Raw genomic sequence first — 18814 nt, 5'->3', positions numbered from 1 at the left:
TAGGCCCCACAGTCACAGGAGACTCCGTCGGCCAACCTCCTCACTCTGGTTTTATAGATGGCCATTTTAGCTAGGGCCAAGAGGAGGTTGACCAGGAGATCCCGTGACTTCGTGGGGCCTTGGATAGGGAGTGCATAAATAAGAAGATGAGGGGAAAAGTGCAACCAAAAGCATAATAAAATATTGGTGAGGAGCCGGAATAGGGGCTGCAGCCTGGCACACTCCAGGTATATGTGTGTCAGGGTTTCCTTCATGCCAAAAGGGGCAGATGTCTGGGATTGAGGTGAACTGTGCCAAGTACACGCCCCGTGGCCCCGTGAAGGAGCCGCCAACTGACATCCCCGGCAGGCCTTGGGACTAAGGTGGAATATAGACTGGCCCACCGGGGCCATTTTTCAGTTAATAGCAGTCTTAGTTGTTACGTATAATAAGTAAAAACTATCAAAACAGAAATGTGATTTTGAAATTATTTTGATAACTACATAATGTTTTAGGATTAATAAATGCTTTTAATGCTAATATTCTCAAAGTATCCTCAATATTTGTTTTTGCAGGTATGATGTTGCCATCTTTGACGTCAGCTGTGTATTTCTTTGTATTTTTGGGGCTGTGCACATGGTGGTCCTGTTGCCTAGCATTTGATCCGCTGATATTCAGCTGTCTGTGTGTATTAATGGCTATATACAGTGCGGGGCACTTGATTGGACTTTATCTGTACCAGTTACAATTCTTTCAGGAAGTTGTTCCCCCAAAGGACTACTATGCAAGGTAAGAGACCTGTCTGCATTGTTTAATTATAGACAAGTGGTGCACTTTTCTGATGATAGATGTTGTTGGAATTGCTCTTCCACATTACAAATAATTTAACATAATTCTAGGAAAATGTGTAATGCTAGGAAAATCCATGTTCAGCCTTTGAGAGTCAAAGCATGAAGTAAACTGGATTGGCCCTAGAGGTTTCTCTGTGTGAGAGATGACAACAATGACTCTTTTTAGTCAGGAGTAATCCTCAGTGGGAAAGAGAGAGGTTCTCTGGCTAAAAAGATAAGAAGACAGAGAAATCCAGAAGATATGATAACCCACGGATGAAGAGAATGGCAGTACATCACCTGGAACATACACACACGTTTGTGGCAGTGCCGACAAGAAGATATAAAATACAACATTACCACCTCTTGATTGGTAGAGAGTGTGCATACATTATTGTCATTGTCAGTGCACTTACTTTGAACTGAGGGCTACTTTGATAACTTCTCAGGAGTTTGAGGATCATGCCTACTTTGCATAATATTAGGCAAATAGCATGAACCCTTCCTTACCTTCAAGAATATAGAGGTATATCCTGTGCTAATACATCATGCACCAGTTCTATGCTCATACAAAGAAAAGGAGTACTTGTGGCACCTTAGAGACTAACAAATTTATTAGAGCATAAGCTTTCGTGAGCTACAGCTCACTTCATCGGAAAGCTTATGCTCTAATAAATTTGTTAGTCTCTAAGGTGCTACAAGTACTCCTTTTCTTTTTGCGAATACAGACTAACACGGCTGCTACTCTGAAACCTATGGTCATACAGGCAGCCTGGATGCTTGGATCAAAATGTAACATGCTGGTGTCTGAAGTTTCCAGACAGCATGTCTGTAATAAATATCTATTGGATGTAAAACATACAAGAAGAAATCTTTTTTAAAAAAAATCTAAAGTATATGAAGTCATGGAAGTGTTTTATTGGTTAGTATGTGTTCCACTGGGTTGTGACCTCAGATTGCCTTTATGATAAATAATGCTTGGGGCCACAATATTTAATTGAATTAAATTTAATTTAACTCTTTAATGTTCATGTTGTCTGTAGTGAGTTTCATGTTACTTTAAGCTATTTTAAACTGAAAATGAAAGAACACTTGATGAGCCAGTATTAATCATTTTTTGTCTCAAAGCAATTCATTAAAACAAGTGAAAAATAGAGTCTCACAACTGTATATGTAACTGTTTTCGTACAACAGTTGGTATGTTAAGTACATTGGCACGTTATGTTCAGTTTCTGACATTTATATTTTTTGACATTTTATTTATTCCACAACTACATTTTGTAATGTTGGGATTACTGACTTTAGGAGGATGATTTAAGTAGCCATATGGTGCAGGGAATATAAATCTTCACATGTATATCAGAAAAGATTCCTAGATGTAAGTTCTTTTCTACCATCTAGAGGCCAACTTAGGCAATCGTATGAATTCTCATAACCTAGAGGGAGAAAAAAAAGAGAAGTATTTTTAAAATAGATTCTTAAGCAGCCTAAAACCCTTCTTTTCATAGGTTTATAGATTCCAAGATTAGAAGAGACTACTGGGATCAACTCTGACCTTCTGTATAACACAGGCCATAGAACTTCCTTTTGCTTCTTTTTTAATATGTTGGGAGAAAATTGCAAACATCCCATTAACTACCTGTGTACTAGGATATGGCCCTTTATTACACACCAATAAATTCTTATCAAGGTAGAAAAGCTTCTCTAATCTACTTTTCAGTGTGCTGCATAGTATTTTTACTTAAAGCAGTAAAGCTCTCTCTTTAATCTGAACATTTATAAAGACTACTCTTCTTTTCACATATTTCAAATCCACACATGAAAACAGCTAAAAGTTTGCAGTTAATGTAGTTAAGGTCTTAATTTTTGCTTTAAATTTCTTCGTAAATAGTGCAGTTGTGCTTTTTCATAATAGAATTTCACTTAAAGAGGACTCTAATGAGATTCCTAAAGATACAAGACCTCAAAAAGCTGAAAAATTTATACAATTTATTATATTGGGGCATGTTTTGTTTATTGTCTATTTACATTTCTCACTATCCTAAACTCTTTACAGATTTAAAGAACCAAGTTTAATTAGCCACCTCTTAATGAAAGTTTTAGAATAAAAATGATATGCATGAGTAAAACATCCTAGTAAATATGCAAAGTAACTTGACAGTAGGGGCAGAAAAGTAGACCCTTGGGCTTTAGAAACTGTTCTTATAAATATATGATGTGTCTTAAGGATCTTATATTCTAAATTACACAGACAATAATGTTCAGATGCATAATAATAATAGAAGACAACGGAGCAGTAGATAGTCTAATCTCTAAGTAGTACATGTATCTTTTGTAATCACACATCTTGATCTGAGTGAATTGATTATTGATGGGCTTTGTGGAAGTAATAATTTTAGGAGAGTGCTGAAGAAAGAGCAGTAGTGGTATTTGTTGGCCATTAAGAGATGTACAAATCTGGATTGAGAGTGAGAGAAAGCCAACAAATATGGATTAAAAAGAGCTGCACGGGTGGTGCTTAGGCTGTGGATAAGGATAGAAAAAATGAGATACAGATGTATTTGGGGTGGCACAGAAAAATATTTTAGCATTTCCCATACCTCAAGAACTGTGGTATATTGCTATTTATTCACAATATTTTCAGTTGAGGCCAAGTTTGACCCATAATACGAGTGTCTGGCTCACACACGTAAATCCCAGTACATTGAGATAATAATCATTATTCTTAATATATTTTACCAGTTATTTCTTTTATTCTGTATTTTGCTTTCTTTTTCTCTTTCCTATCCAAATATATTTTTTATAGTCACTTACAAGAGAAAGCGGTAACAATTCTCAGCTTTGTTAATTTATGTGAAAATCACTTCACCTCTTTGTGCTAAAATCATTGCTAGAGAAATCAGTTCAGCAAGTATTTGCTATTGCTTGGGGGGCGGGGCACGGCTTTGTTACAAGGAGAAAGTGACTTTCACCCATCCACAAAATAGAGAGGATCCACCTGAAACAGGGCTTTTATTTCTTTGTAAAATTGAAAGACTCTGTTCCCAGGTTAGATTCCTCCCTTCTTTCACTTTGTGCAGATGTAAGGGCTGACATTAAAATAAATCCTGTTGAGCTAATGAGGGATAATATTTCTCTCAAAGGAGTAGAAGGCTGGACTTTTAAAAGCCGTTAACATTGACATTCCTGGATTCACAAGAAATGTGTGAGTTGTTTCTGGTCAAATAACGAATCGGCTTTGGATAGCAAAACACATCAGTTTGCCAGCATGCCACTTTCTGTCAGATTAGATTAAGTTAAACTACATCCGGACAAGTAGAGAAGTTCTGATGTTAACTGTATTCATCCACTAATGTTTTCCCCCTATGCTGTACCTTTAAGAAACCCCCACTGCAAAATCCAGCACTAGTGATAAAAATAAAAGCATCAATTGACCGCTTGTATGAGAAGAGGCATAACCAAAAATAAAAACAGGATGGTGTACGTTGGTGAACTTGAATGTTTTGATCTGAATCCTCCTGAGGAGCTGCAGCAATAAATAAATTAAAACATAAAAAGGATATGGAAAAATATAGCACTGTGTCTTTACCATACTGCTTTATCTAGGATAAATATATGAAACTTCTTTAAAGCAGCAATCATGCCACATAGCCTGCTTATATTTATGCCTCTGCTATATGCAGATGTAATTTTCATGCAACATTTCATAAAACTCAGTGTGCACAGAACGGTTTTGCATGTTGAAGCCTGATAAGTAGACTGAAAAGCTGGTAGTGAGGAGATAGAGCCAGGGCACTCATTATATGCCCTTGACATTCTGCAGTGGCAGGGCTCCTGTGGAGCTGCATCTTCAGTTTCAAGATATCTTTCCCCTCGACCAGTCCCTGTGGAGGGAGGAGGCACAAGCAGTGCCTCTCTTTCAGGGAACAGGGTCCCTTGCTGGTGCAGGAGGGTGTGGTTTGTGAGACCTTTACACAGTGAGGATGAATCAACTCTTTAGTAGGACTTAGTGCTGTAAAGTTTCAAAGTACCGAACAAATATTAATTGAGCTCGTGCCAGCTAGACCACATTGGTTCTGTTATTGTCTTTTTAAACAGATATTCTTCCAATTCTTAAATACAGATTCCTTCTACAATGCCTTATCATTGGTAAGTTGGTGATTTATTGAAAGGGAAAACTGCACCAACTCAAAAAGATACCATTTTTTAAAATTAGTTCTGAAAATATCATATTTCTGCCATATAAATATTGTGACAGAACTTAATTGGTTCTAGCAGGTTCCTGATTGCTTTAGGGCAGCCCCTGCTCTGGTCACTCAGGGAACAGAAAACTGTTTATCCAGTGGCCAGTATATTTGCCTTCTACCAGACTCCTGTACCCCAGACCTCAGGGAACAGAAAACTGTTTATCCAGTGACCAGTATATTTGCCTTCTACCAGACTCCTGTACCCCAGACCAGTAGGGTACAGGAGTCTGGTAGAAGGCAAATATACTGGCCACTGGATAAACAGTTTTCTGTTCCCTGAGTGACCAGAGCAGAGGCTGCCCTAAAGCAATCAGGAACCTGCTAGAACCAATTAAGACAGGCAAGCTAATCAAGACACCTAGAGCCAATTTAAGAACTTTCTAGAATCAATTATGGCAAGCAGGCTAATCTGGACACCTGGTTTAAAAAGGACCTCCCATCAGTTAGTAGGGGAGTGTACAAGGAGCAGGGAGTGAGAAGGTGTGCTGCTGGAGGACTGAAGAGTTCAAGCGTGATCAGGCTTCAGGAGGAAGATCCTGCAGCAAGGATAAAGAAGGTGATGGGGGAAGGCCATGGGGAAGTAGCCCAGGGAGTTGTAGCTGTCACGCAGCTGATACAGGGAACATTGTAGACAGTTGCAATCCACAGGGCCCTGGGCTGGAACCCGGTGTAGAGGGTGGGTCCAGGTTCCCCCCATCCCCCGCAACTCCTGATCGGACACAGGAGGAGTTGACCTGGTTTGTGAGAAACACTAGAAGGGAAGGTCTAAATTGGAAAGGGATCTGGCCTGTCCCCAACCCACTAGGTGGGACACAGAGACTGTGGGGATTGTTCTCTGTTTCCCCCATGCTGGCCAGTGATGGGGTTAGCTGAGTGGACGGCAGGTTTGAGCCACTAGCAAAAGGGGCCAAACTGAGGTTTGCCGTGAATCTCTGAGGCAAGCAAATCCGCCAATAAGTGCAGGACCCACCAAGGCAAAGGAGGAACTTTGTCACAATATATATATTCTTTACATTGACTAGTAAACAAAATGATCTTAGAAACTATATACAAAGTGTGGCATCCTGAAAAAATATGCAACAATATGTTGGCACTTGCACAAAGTGTTTCCTGCAGTTTTTTCAGGTGTGGTTTATTTATATAATATCTAGTATGTTGGGTAGCAGAGGACTTGCCAAGATGAAGAAATTGGATCAATCTAATAACATAAGGCTTATCTCAAGTCATTTACCCTATTCCTTCACAAAATTGTTAGTAACATAGTATATTCACCGAATGATTTATATCCTTTAGGTATATAACTAAGTAGTTAGTGTGCTTCTCTGCCAATCAATGCCAGATTTAGTATTTAAAACTTACAGTTTAAAAATGAATGAGTTTGTCTAGAGAATGAGTGAGTTTACCCTTATAAATTAATAAAAATCTAGACAATCTAAGACAAAAACTGTAGATTTGTTGTCTTATATGGTGTGTATGGAGATCACTAACTTCCAGTTGTATTGAGGGCCTCATCTTGTGGTGTCAATTGTCTGAAAGGTAGAAAGCACCTCAAGTCCAGTTGAAGTGAATGAGAATTGAGGGTGCGCAGCAAGTTGCTGTATTAGATCCTGAACATATAGGTCAAATCTGAGACCTTGTTTTAAGCATAAGGGAAATTGCCTTCTGAATAACGTCTGTTTATCTTTTATGGGGTTTACTTTTTATAGCAGCCATCACAGTAGAATCTAAGCACTGCATCACATGACCAGTCTAGGTTGTCTTCCACTCTGATCATGCAAAATACTGGTAGAGTCATAATGGCTGAATTATTTGCATATTTACAAAATAGAGGAAGTTTTTCCCTTTCCCTGGGCCCAACTCAGAACCCTTCATTTGAACATCCCCAAGAGCTGGGATCTGGATTCAGAGTTTGCAGCCTAATCCCTTCTCTGATATACAAGGGGAATAAAATGTGTATACATGGTGAATAAAAAAATGTCTAGGAAAAATAGTGAAATGGGTAACTCAGAATAGTCACAGACACAAATTGCATTGCAGCAATATATTAGAATATTCTTTCTCACAAATTAATTCTCTGGGTTTCTTCACCTCTTCCCCCCCCCCCCCCAAAAACTCTTAGAGACAAGTGGAACATTCTTCTCAAACCACAAACCCACTGGACCTGGGCATTCCTTGGAGGCCCAATACTAATGACAAGTATTGATAAGGATGTCCAATCAGAAGGAAGATCAGAAATCCATTTGCATGTTCTATATGGAGCCACTATATGGATGGAGTAGACTCTCTGCTCCTTGTGTCCCCTTTCTAATCCTTCTAGGCATTGATATTACATGATGTCTGAGTGCCCTCTGTGGTGGAAGAAATGAGTGGATTCATGCTATATGGATCTTATCTGTTGCCCTTGCCCCTTACCCATCATCCTCTGCCAGTGAAAGCACACTGAGCACCTATAGAGTGGTATTCCAGACCACACAAGGGATGGTCCTCCTGTCACAACACTTCTCTTTTCACAGCAGAATTGCACTAATTATTTTGCCAGGGAGCCTACTTTAACTTGATTTAAGGGGAAGATTTACACGTAAAAGAGCAACAGAGGTAGCTAATTGTCATTGTCCTCACACTAATTTCCCAAGGAGATGCATATTAATAATGAAACATCCCAGAACTCAGAACAGTCGTAGTAATATTTAGAAATAATACCTATGTAATTCCCTTGAAGTTTTAGGTCTTTTTTGCTACAGGTTTGGCTGGTTCTGTTAGCAGCTTGGAAAGGCAAGTTCAAGCTCTTGTTGGTAAAAGGCAATACTTGTCCTTGCCATTATACTAATCTCTTGCCTGTATTAAATCTAAATTATGAGGTAGCCCAAGGCATGTGCTGTTCTGGATAACACCTTTCTTTGGAAGTGTTTTGTCCCAGGTTTTCATCCACCAAACAAGCAAGGACATGATGAGCTTCATTATATACAACAAAATCCTTCATTAGGAGTCATTTCTTTACTGCTGGGTGGCATGATGAATCATATATTTTCTAAATGGTTTGGACGGTCAATACTCTCTGTGAATATCCCATTTCTACTGAGAGCTGTCCAAACACAGGGCCCTTGCATCTGTTATTGTGATATTATACTTAGTAATATTTGGGCTGTGATGGAGCCCACTAGGTACTAGACACTTTCCAAGTGTCCCAGGCAGCTCACAATCTCACAGGACAAGCCCCATACAAAGTGTTGTGGGGGAGAGAGAAAATACAGGACCAGATTCTTAGACCTGCTCTAATCACATTACACCACTCATGCTATACCAAGGTGGCAGAAACTGCTTCCATCTTGCCATCTGAGGATTCCCCTGGAGTTTGGGAATTCCTTAATATGTAATACTGGCATAGCTGATTTCCATGCCACCTCCCTGCAGCCTCCAGGGTAGAAGGCAGTGAAGAGTATGGCTGAAGTGCACTGTACTCCAACTATCCCTAGTGAGGGATGGTCCCTTGGGGACTTCTGTCAGATGGTATAGCATAAAGCAGATCATTAGGCAAATTACTCTGCCCAGGGTTAAGGCTGAGATGGAACTGGACAGAGAATCAAATATCCAGAACCTGCCGCCTGACAGATGTCCTTGTCCTACTATGCCAAATGGCTATTGGCTGTAGCTGAGAATCTGGCCTCAGGTTTTTTTAACGCAGTGTTAGTTTTTTACCTCTGCTAAACAACTTAGACATTGTTAGTTAACAGTTATTATAATCTTCATGATAGAAGTAGATCTAAAGGAGGATTATGGAGAAGGATGAAATAATGGCTTTATGGACTAGTTCAGAAGGCTATTTCATGTGTAAATCTAGAGGTGGAAGAAAGCAAGAACGGCTGTGGAAGAGGCTGACAAATAGCACCATTGTTGGAGCCAGGGTTGGGAGGGCAATGTAAGAAATGAGTGGAAAAGCAGGGAGGATCAGAGTTGTGAAAGATGTCAAGGATGACAGAAAGAAGTTTGAACTTGATGCATTGCCAAACCACCATCTTCAATTTATAAACTATCCAGTTATAAAGATATATTTAAGGAGCCCCATCTATCTTCAAATGATTATTTTTATATCATACAGTCTTTTGTCAAGAGCAGTAGTTCTTATTGAGACAATGGATTATTGTATCATTAATTAGTGATTATTTCTGTAAACTGTTATTAGTATATATTTGCTTTATCTGCTCTATCAATGCACAGGATATTAACTACTGAAAAATACGGAGTGAAATTCAGAATGTTCCCTGGGGCTCCTCTTTCTTTATGTCAAGATACAAAACATTTTTTATCTTGAATGATTAGAGTCTAGATTTATTCTACTGATGACCAAAGCCTTCATCGTAAAACAAAGCTCATGGGATATGATGTTGGTCCTGTGATCCATGTTTCATTCCTGAGCCTAATTTCTTATTTACTGGGACAGCAGGTACTGGGGGGTGCTTTGAAAATAGGATTGCCAACTTCGGTTGGATGAATTCCTGAAGGTTTCATCACATGCCATTATCTTTAATTAAAGATTAGTCTTTAATTCCTTGAGACTCCAGGACAATCCTGGAGGGTTGGCAACCCTATTTGAAGAATGGGAGTGTTTACTGTCTCTTTGCATTGATCCATACTGCCAAGCTAGGAGTGACATGAAGTCCCATTTGGTCCCATTAGTTGAAGATGATATCTGTGACCTGGAGCATTTCAGAGAGTATTGGAAAGAGGAAGTTTCCCAGTGAGGATGGAGATGGGAGGATGAAGACTGAGGACAAGTCACTGCCCTCAGAACTTTAAGGATAAATACTGGAATTCAATACTGTGCCCACTTTTAAAAAAAATAACTCCACCCATTTAAACATTTTATTAACTCAAACAAGGAAAACTTTGAAAAACTGTCTCAATTTAGGCCACATCCCAATAGCCATATCTCTCTGTTCCCACTATGTCAATAATCCTAACACTTTGGTTTTCACTTACTTTGTTAATCCCTATATATCCAGTGAAATTGCAGACAGTTTTACTAAAATCTGCACAGCAGGTGCTGTGTAATGAGACTCCTCTTGCCTCACTGCTATGTCCAAAATGTATGTAGTAATTAGTTACTTAATAGAAATACGATATTCTGTTAAATTGACAAGGAGTTAAATTAAAAGAGGCAGAAAGACTGTGTTATTTTTATAAACTAGGACTAACGAGATATACAGATGATGGAAAAAAGTTACCTTGGCTATTTCCTTAGCTATAAGACAACACTATATTTCTCCTAAGAGACAGTGTGATTGAGAGAGTTACAAAGAAGACCTCACGGTTCTATTGCTTAGAAAGTCTTCAGACTGCTTCTCTGAAAAGTTATCAGATATTTAGTCATCCCACGACAGATCAGGAATACAGTGATTAAAATAAATGTGCTTTGTTTCTTGGCCAACTGCCCAAAATAGAAAAATACCACCCATGTTCACAGGTGCTTCATAAGTAAAAACTAACTGAACTGTGTATGCTGTAATGCAGAAACTGTAATACCATATGTACTGTGCATGAAACGGCCACTGTTGAGTCTTTGTCATTGGATTCAATCTTGTCTTTGCACTCCCCTGAATCTAGTGACTTCACCAGGCTAGGGTCTGCTGTGTGCTACCCTTCCCAAAGTGGAGTTAGCCCTGTCTACATGAGAGTGTACATTACAAAGGTTGGTGCACAGTGACTATGCACCACCTGTGCTCCACCTGAGTCAGGGATGGTTGTGCTCAGTGCTGCTACTTCTGGGTCATGGATGGTGTGCTTCAAGCCTCCTCCAACACCAAGCTATCACTTTAAGGTACAACGAACCCCCTAAACATTATGGAATTTTTGCCATTGACTTCAATGGAGCCAGGATTTCTCCCTGTTCTTAGATATAACAACACTGTAAACTCAAATTGGGTTTTCAAAATGTAAACTATTAATATCTTATTTATTTTTTAAAAATCACCTTGAATTTCTGCCAGGGATTTTCCTGCCTGTAAGGAAAGTTAAGCATTCAATCTTGTAGTTTATGAGCAGTTCCACAGCATACCGCTTCCATCCCTTTGACTTACTCTTCCCCAACACACACACACACACACACACACACACACACACACACACACACACACACACACACACACACACACACACACACACACACACACACACACACACACACACACACTATTCTCTGACCTCTCCAGAGGGATGTCCCCGCTTTTGGAGAGACAAGAGGAGAACCAGACACAGTCAGACCCCTATGTGCAAGGTTCCCCCCCAGAAAGATCTTGGCCAAAGTATGTTTAAAGATACAACATTATAATTGTGATCAATATTTTCAAACAGTAAAGTTAGGAACCTAACTCCATATTTAGGTACCTAAATAAGTGGCCTGATTTTCAGAGGTGCTGAGCACCTAGCAACTTCGATTGAAATTTTGGTTCCTAACTTTAGGAGAAAATAACTCCTTCATTTGAAAAATATTAGCCATTATTTGTAATAAAATACATACATCCTTAACTGTGCTACTACAGATATCATGGCTTTTAAAACATTCTTTCATTTTCCTTAATCTAATTGACTAACAAATTTATTGAGCATAAGCTTTCGTGAGCTACAGCTCACTTCATTGGATGCATGAAGCTGTAGCTCATGAAAGCTTATGCTCATATAAATTTCTTAGTCTCTAAGGTGCCACAAGTACTCCTTTTCTTTTTGCAAATACAGACTAACATGGCTGCTACTCTGAAACCTTAATCTAATTGACATTTCTCTGTGCTTTTGGCTTACTTTTTGCCCTTCACTCCTCATGAACTGTGAAGCTTAAACTGGTTAATTTCGTTTTCTGGGTCAAAGTTATGAGGGGTCAGTACTGGTGTCTGCCAACAGGCAGAGACACAAAGTAGCTACAATATCCTCTTCCCTGGGGACCTGCAGCCAGTCCAGGTAGCCACTATGATAGTATTAATATCCCGTAAACAGCCTTGCCGTGAGCGCTGCTAAAGAATCTCTGATTGAGATTAAAGCTGCTCTTACTTGGGGCTAATCCCCTTGAGATATCCAGCAAATTACACTGAAGTGACATGGACCCATTGTTTATAATTCATTTCCCTCTGCGTGTGTTGTCATCGTACTGTGTTTGGGGGGCTTTAATATTACAGGTGAATAATTTAATTAAATAAAAATTGTGGATCATTACTAATCTTAGATGGTTTAATAAGTCACCCCTAACTCTTTTTAAAATATCCTTAATTTTGTGTCAAAAAGTCCTTGATAGTGTTCCTTTATGAAAATGAACTCCAGACAGAAAAAAATCAGAGCTACAGGGCCCGACTGAACACTAAGCTTCCATGACTTTGCAGAGAACACTTAATACTCCACAAACTGATGTCAGACCACTCTTAGTGATGTGATCATAGCTGAACTGATTGACCACTAGTACAAACCATAACAGGCTACAGTGGAGTATATACTAATGCCGATATCCTCCTGACAATGAAAACCACCTATAGAGGGGATTAAATGTGTAGACACAGCAGTGAGAGTTAATGGTAGTGGGGCAGAAGAGCTGGTGATGTTGTCAGGGTGAGAACTGTGGAAGCCTTGTGGTGAGTCTACCTGATATCCTTGGTCTGAGTTTTTCACAGATCCTTTGCTTTATGCAGGACCCCTCCTGACCATTTTATGAGGTCATCGTTCCTGTCTCAGGAATCTGCCAATTCCCCCAAAACCTCATTTTTCCGGTTATTTGTTTCTTCTCCCATGGGTATTTCCTCAGAAGGGGAACATCAGGGTCTTAGTTATTGCACCCAGACGTTGTCAAACACAATTTTATTGGCCACATAAGAGACATGTATGATGAGTCCAATTCAGGCTTTCACCGCAAACAGAATCTTTTCAAGACTGAAAAAGTTGGGTTAACTTTTGTTGTTTTGTTTTTTCTTTTATTTTTCATGTGCCTTTAAACATTCTGATTTTGATAGATTCCAAAAGTTGAAGTATGAAAATATAGAAAGAGACCTTTTGGAAGAGTTCCCAACTGGCTGTAGGAAGAAAGTATCAGAAACTTCACAAGCTTGTTCTTGTGAGATTTCCAGCTTAATTTCTGCAGTAAAGGCAATCAGATTCATCCAAATGTTGGAGTGATGATCCAAGAGGAATACTCTGAGGTTCATTCATACAACTAAGAGTTTAGTAATGGTGCACTCCTTGAAGATCAGTAATATTTTTGCTCCATGACTATCAGTAAGTTACTCGTTTTCTGAGGAAGGCAATGGGACCCTGTTTTAGGCAGCTTGTTAGTGATAATCTCCTTTTGAATACCCCACTTCCCCTCTCTGTTTGTCTTTATATAGAAGTCATATGTGGTGTATCTCCATTAATTTGATGCAACAACCAGAGTTGCTCCTTCAGTGTAGCTGCTGAACTATATATGGCAAATTCAGTCCTGGCAAAAGCAGACATAACTTTATTCATGTTTTTGGAGTTGCACCAGGGATGAATTTGGCTGTGTATCTTCCCCTTACTTGAAACTGATGTAAATAAATTGATATGCTAAGACCTTTTAAAAACAACTGCCTTCTTCACATGGTAAACACCAGTTTCCAAGATGTGTTTTGCTACAGTGGTGAGTGAGTATGCAATTGGTGAGGTTTTCTTTGGCATACCTGGTTGTTGGTTGGCCTTCTGTACAGGTGGCTCTCATTAATATGAGAGGAAAATGTCTTGGCTATCAGAACAATGGATAAGCTGTATCCAGAAACCAGGCTTGAATTGCTAACATAAAATCAGTCTCCTTTGCATGACGTAACATTGGCTAAATTCCCCTCCTTCTGCTGCCAAATTGGTACATATTACCAGTATTGGAAGACATATCTTTCTTTGGGTTTATTGTTAAGATTTTGGGGGCAGATTTTCAAAGTTTTAATTAACTGTGAGCAAATGTCAAATGTGCTTGAGCAAATCAGGTATATGCACACTCACAGCAGATATTTTCACATTCACGTGCCCAGTAGGCACCTAATTCACCATGGACCCAATCCAATCCCCAGTAAAGTTAATGTGAAATACTCCAATTGCAGCCAAATGGAGATGGATCCAGTCCCATGTGCATATACAAAGACCTGATTTGCTCATTCAGGTTTGAGTATGTGCACCCATATGTTACACATGAACAATGTACGCATGAAGATAACTTTGAAAATCTGTCCATTTAATTAATTAAATTTAAGTTAACATACATAATTACACAAATTTGTTTGGGCAAAGGTACCCTGATGCAAAACTCTTTAATGCTTCTTATTGTAAAGCTTGCCAAAGAACAGTGTATTCCAGCTGGAACAATATACCAAGCAAACTAGGGAAATATGGTCTAGATGAAATTACTATAGGGTGGATACAAAACTGGTTGAAAGACTGTACTCAAAAAGTAGGTTCGCTGGCAGACTCGGGGGACGTATCTAGTGGGGTGACAATGGGGTTTGTCCTGTGTCCATTACTATTCAATATTTGCATTACTGACTTGGATAACAGAGTGGAAAGTATGCTTCTAAAATTTGCAGATGACACCAAGGTAGGAGGGGTTGCAAATACTTTAGAATATGGGATTAGAATTCAAAATCACCTTGACAACTTGGACAATTGGTCTGAAATCAACAAGATGAAATTCAGTAAAGACAAGTATAAAATACTACACTCAAGAATAAAAAAATCAAATGCACAACTAAAAATCAAATGCACACCTAGCTAAGTAGTAGTACTGAAGAAAAGGATCTGGGAGTTATAGTCAGCACAAATATTAGTCAACAATGTGATGCAATTGCAAAAAAAAAATCTTGTATCATTCTGAGGTGTGTTAACAGGTTTATCATAAGTAAGAAATGAGAGGTAATTGTCCTATTCTACTCAGCACCTGTGAGGCCTCAGCTGGAGTATTTTGTCCAGTTCAGGGCACCATACGTTATGAGATATATAGACAAATTGGAGAGAATCCAGAGGACAGCAACAAAAATGATAAACAGTTTAGAATGAAAAGAAGTTAAATAACAGGACATTTTTAGACTTGAGGGGAAAAAAACTGAGTGGGGGGGGGCCTGATAACAGTCTTCAAATATGTTAAGGACTGTGATCAGTTGTTCTCCTGATCCACTGAAAGTAGGCCAAGAAGTAAACAACTTAATCTAAAGCAAGGAAGATTTAGATTAGATATTAGGAAAAAGTTTCTATCTAAGAATAGTTAAGTACTGGAATAGGCTTCCAAGGGAGGTTGCCTTTGTCGGTTTTTAAGAACAAATTAGACAAACAAGTATCAGGTATGGTCTCAGCTCAAAGGGCTGCAATAGAGGGCTTTTACTACATTTCTATGATTCTATCTGGAAGGGGAAGAATCCTTAAAATGATGCCAACGTCATATAATTAATAGAGAAATAGTTAATCATAGCTTTTAATATGCCTGGGTCCAAATGGGTGATATTAGCCTTTAAAGTATGTGATAAATCTGGACGATCAGTTTGTGAATATTTTAAATATAGCATTAATAACAAGCATAAAATCTAAGTGAAAGAAATGGCCCTGGTCCTGCATGATGGACTGATTTTAATGGGAATTAAAGGCACTCATCATTTCACGGGACTGGGCCCTCGGTTTGGTATCAAAAGCTAGTTGTCCTTTGTTTTGTAATATTTTTAAAAGGGTATGCCTCAAATGGGATGGTAAGCTTTGTGAATTTTGCCTCTGCCCATTCACTTCTCCTAAGTGTTCCTCCATCCACAACTCAGAAGCTGGCATTAAGCGCTGGTGACAGAAGATGCCACATCATGTCCTCTGACCTAGAAAACATCACCAACTGAATGCACAGCTGTATGCCATGATTCCTAAATAAGGGACCATTGCCATGCCCAGAAAACATACATACATTTGTATAAAATCATAGTCCTACCAGCTTCTGATCTCTACCACGTTATGGTATTAAAAGAAAAGAATTATAATTACCAATTTGCTTTTGGCTGGACACACCTCTCCTTAATTTTCCCTAACATCTACTTGCCAACTTTCTTTTTTCATATTCTGGCATGCCTACCAATGATGATGATAATATTTAGTACGTATGTAGCTCTTTATATTTTCAAATCATCATACAAATATTCACTAATGAATCATCCCACTGTCTTATGAGGTAGTGGGAAGAGACAGATCCTGGTCCCAGTCTCAACACAGCAGAGACTTGAGAAGTGTGTACTAGAGAAGTGTATCATGTTCTCTGCGTATATAAAATCTCCCCACTGTATTTTCCACTGCATGCATCCAACGAAGTGGGCTGTAGCTCACGAAAGCTTATGCTCAAATAAATTTGTTAGTCTCTAAGGTACCACAAGTACTCCTTTACTAGAGAAGTGTGATTTAAAAATCAGTCTAATTAAACAAGTGAAAAGCCCTAATTTTTATGTAATTAAACCAGTTTAACCCTTGCTTATATCAATTCATCTTATGTTGGTAAGCTGCTGACACAAATTAAACCTATTTAGTCAGTGTTTACTACCATTTAAGTGCATATACATATTACAGGTTTGCAGTCGTGTAACTAGCTGAACTGTATACTTTTCTAGTATTGACTGGGCCTTCATGTCCATCATCCCTGCATCCACAGTCACTTTCCCGGTGTTTTCCTTTATTCTTAATTTAAGATCAACAAACATAAACCTGAGCTTGAGTTTTCTCCTGAGTTGACTTATTAGAGTTTTCCCTGCAAGATCTTAGTCACTCTTTTGCCTCAACAACTCACTATTTTTGATCCAGCTGAGTAGAATCTAATGAAATCCTCCTGGTCTGGCTGCCAGATGAATCAACAGAATAGATCTACATCTCCATGCACAGTTCTAGAGCCTCTCACAGGTAGGTTGATAGATATTATTATCCCCATTTAACAGATTAGAAACTAACACAGGAAGATTAAATCACTTGCCCAAGACCCACACTGTCTCTCAAAGCTTGGATTAGCCTTCCTGGCTCAAGCTGCTGAACTTAGTTCAGAAGATCCTGCTGTAAGCTTTCTCCATCTGAAGTTTGAAATAAATATGTGCCATACTTTGTCAAGGCAAATACTGCTCTTGTCAAAACTTAATTTAGCCTTTGCTCTGCAATAAAATGCTAACAGTAATCTCCATGGACCATTAAAAACTTATTGTCCTAACAGACAATCACATGCTTAGTTGTTGTGCCTGAATCACTAATGTTTTATTCAGATAATTCTGTTTTACTAAATGCTTGTGTCCACCAACATTATTTTTGCACGTGTTCCCTTTGCCACGTGATTTCTGTTGAAGACACTGACATAAAATACACTTGGTGGGCTAACCACACAAGCAAATTTTTAATTCCACCAGCATCTGAACTAAAGGCAAGAGGGAGATTGATAGCCTGAGTTACCTGGTTGCTCAGGAAAATCCGCTCAATCTGCCCTTCTGTAATATCCACCCGTCTATGTATGTGAAACTTCTGAAGTGGAATTGTTGGCTGCTATCCTTCCAGTCACTCTGCCAACTCATTTTAAAGAGCTAGTAACCTCAGTTACTAATTGGCACAGTAAGACAACATTAAACCACGCTTCCTGCTGAGCGTAGGGGTATCCAAATTCATCCTTTGGCAAGAAGAATCCTTTTTGTACACTATGCATTGTTTCTGAATATTCCCTCCATTTTTCCCCCTATGTCCCTTCCACACTGTTCCTAGAGACCTGGGCCTACTTGCTCACTGCTTTCGCTCATCTGTGTATAAAAAATAAAAACTCACTTGTATTTCCTTGATACTAGTCCTTCCCCTAGACAGTGCTATTTAACATGAATTGTTTTTCCTCTCCTGCTCTGGTCCTTCTGACTAAACGTGTGTATGAGGGAGTGAGAGAGAATGGCCACCTAACATGTCCAATACGTTTCCTTCCTTCTGACTCTTGACATTTCTTTTTTCTGTCTCCCATCCTGGAGGTTCTGCAAAAGGTTCCAGCAGCATCAATGTTAATGTATCACTTCCCATGTATTTCAGAAATCTCTTCCAAGTACCTCAGCAAAGCAATATGGCATGTGACCCAATAATGAGAACAGGAAATGAGGTTCACTGGTTTTGCTTGTCTTTCATTTTTCCAGGTTTATTTTTCTTTTGAAGCTATACCATTTTGGGCTGTGATCATCAAGTGGTGTCACACTTGGTCAGTGTTTGATTGGGAGACCTCCAAAGAGAGCCCAGACTAAAGTGGCACAGCACTTTTTGAAGAATAGCAATATTAGTCCTGATTTAGTGACTGAATTGCAGTTGGTATTCAGTGACAGATTGTTGTGACTATTGCATATGTAGGCCAGATTGTTGTTTTAAAGCCACAGACAATGTTGGGGATGAGAGGAGATGGAGCTGTAAGTGAAACTCCAAGTAGAATTAGATGGAACCCCAACTAGACTTCCTCCTGACACTTTATGGTAGCGAAATCAGAGCATGAGCCAAATGAAAGGAAGCAGCTTGTAGGCTCCTCATGCCAGGCCAGTTCTTACCTCAGCATTTCCTGTCTCTGGTGCAGATATGTAAATCCTGTCCGCATCAGCGTATTGGGAGGGAAGCCACTCACCTACTGAGCTGCAGGGAGTACTCAAAGAGGATCTTTGTTGTGTGCTCCTCTGTTTCTGTGTTTGCTTCTACTCTTCTCAGAGCAAAGGTCCCCCACTACCAACACAAACTCTTCCCTCTAAACCCTCCCTATAGAGGGGAAGAGGA

General features: G+C 39.2%; 1 protein-coding gene across 1 annotated transcript in view; it reads left to right on the top strand.

The window, feature by feature from the left end:
• The window catches only part of PIEZO2 (piezo type mechanosensitive ion channel component 2), a 448530-nt gene that overhangs the window by 282450 nt on the left and 147266 nt on the right, over positions 1 to 18814 (top strand). Inside the window, exon 7 of the mRNA XM_043508112.1 lies at positions 555 to 768. Within this exon, the coding sequence (XP_043364047.1) occupies positions 555 to 768 (214 nt within the window). The remainder of the gene's footprint in view (positions 1 to 554; positions 769 to 18814) is intronic.

This window comes from Dermochelys coriacea, chromosome 2 (genome assembly GCF_009764565.3).
Source record: "Dermochelys coriacea isolate rDerCor1 chromosome 2, rDerCor1.pri.v4, whole genome shotgun sequence".
Lineage (NCBI taxonomy): Eukaryota > Metazoa > Chordata > Testudines > Dermochelyidae > Dermochelys > Dermochelys coriacea.
The sequence above is the reverse complement of the archived record's forward strand: the minus strand, read 5'-3'. Positions and strand labels throughout refer to the sequence as shown.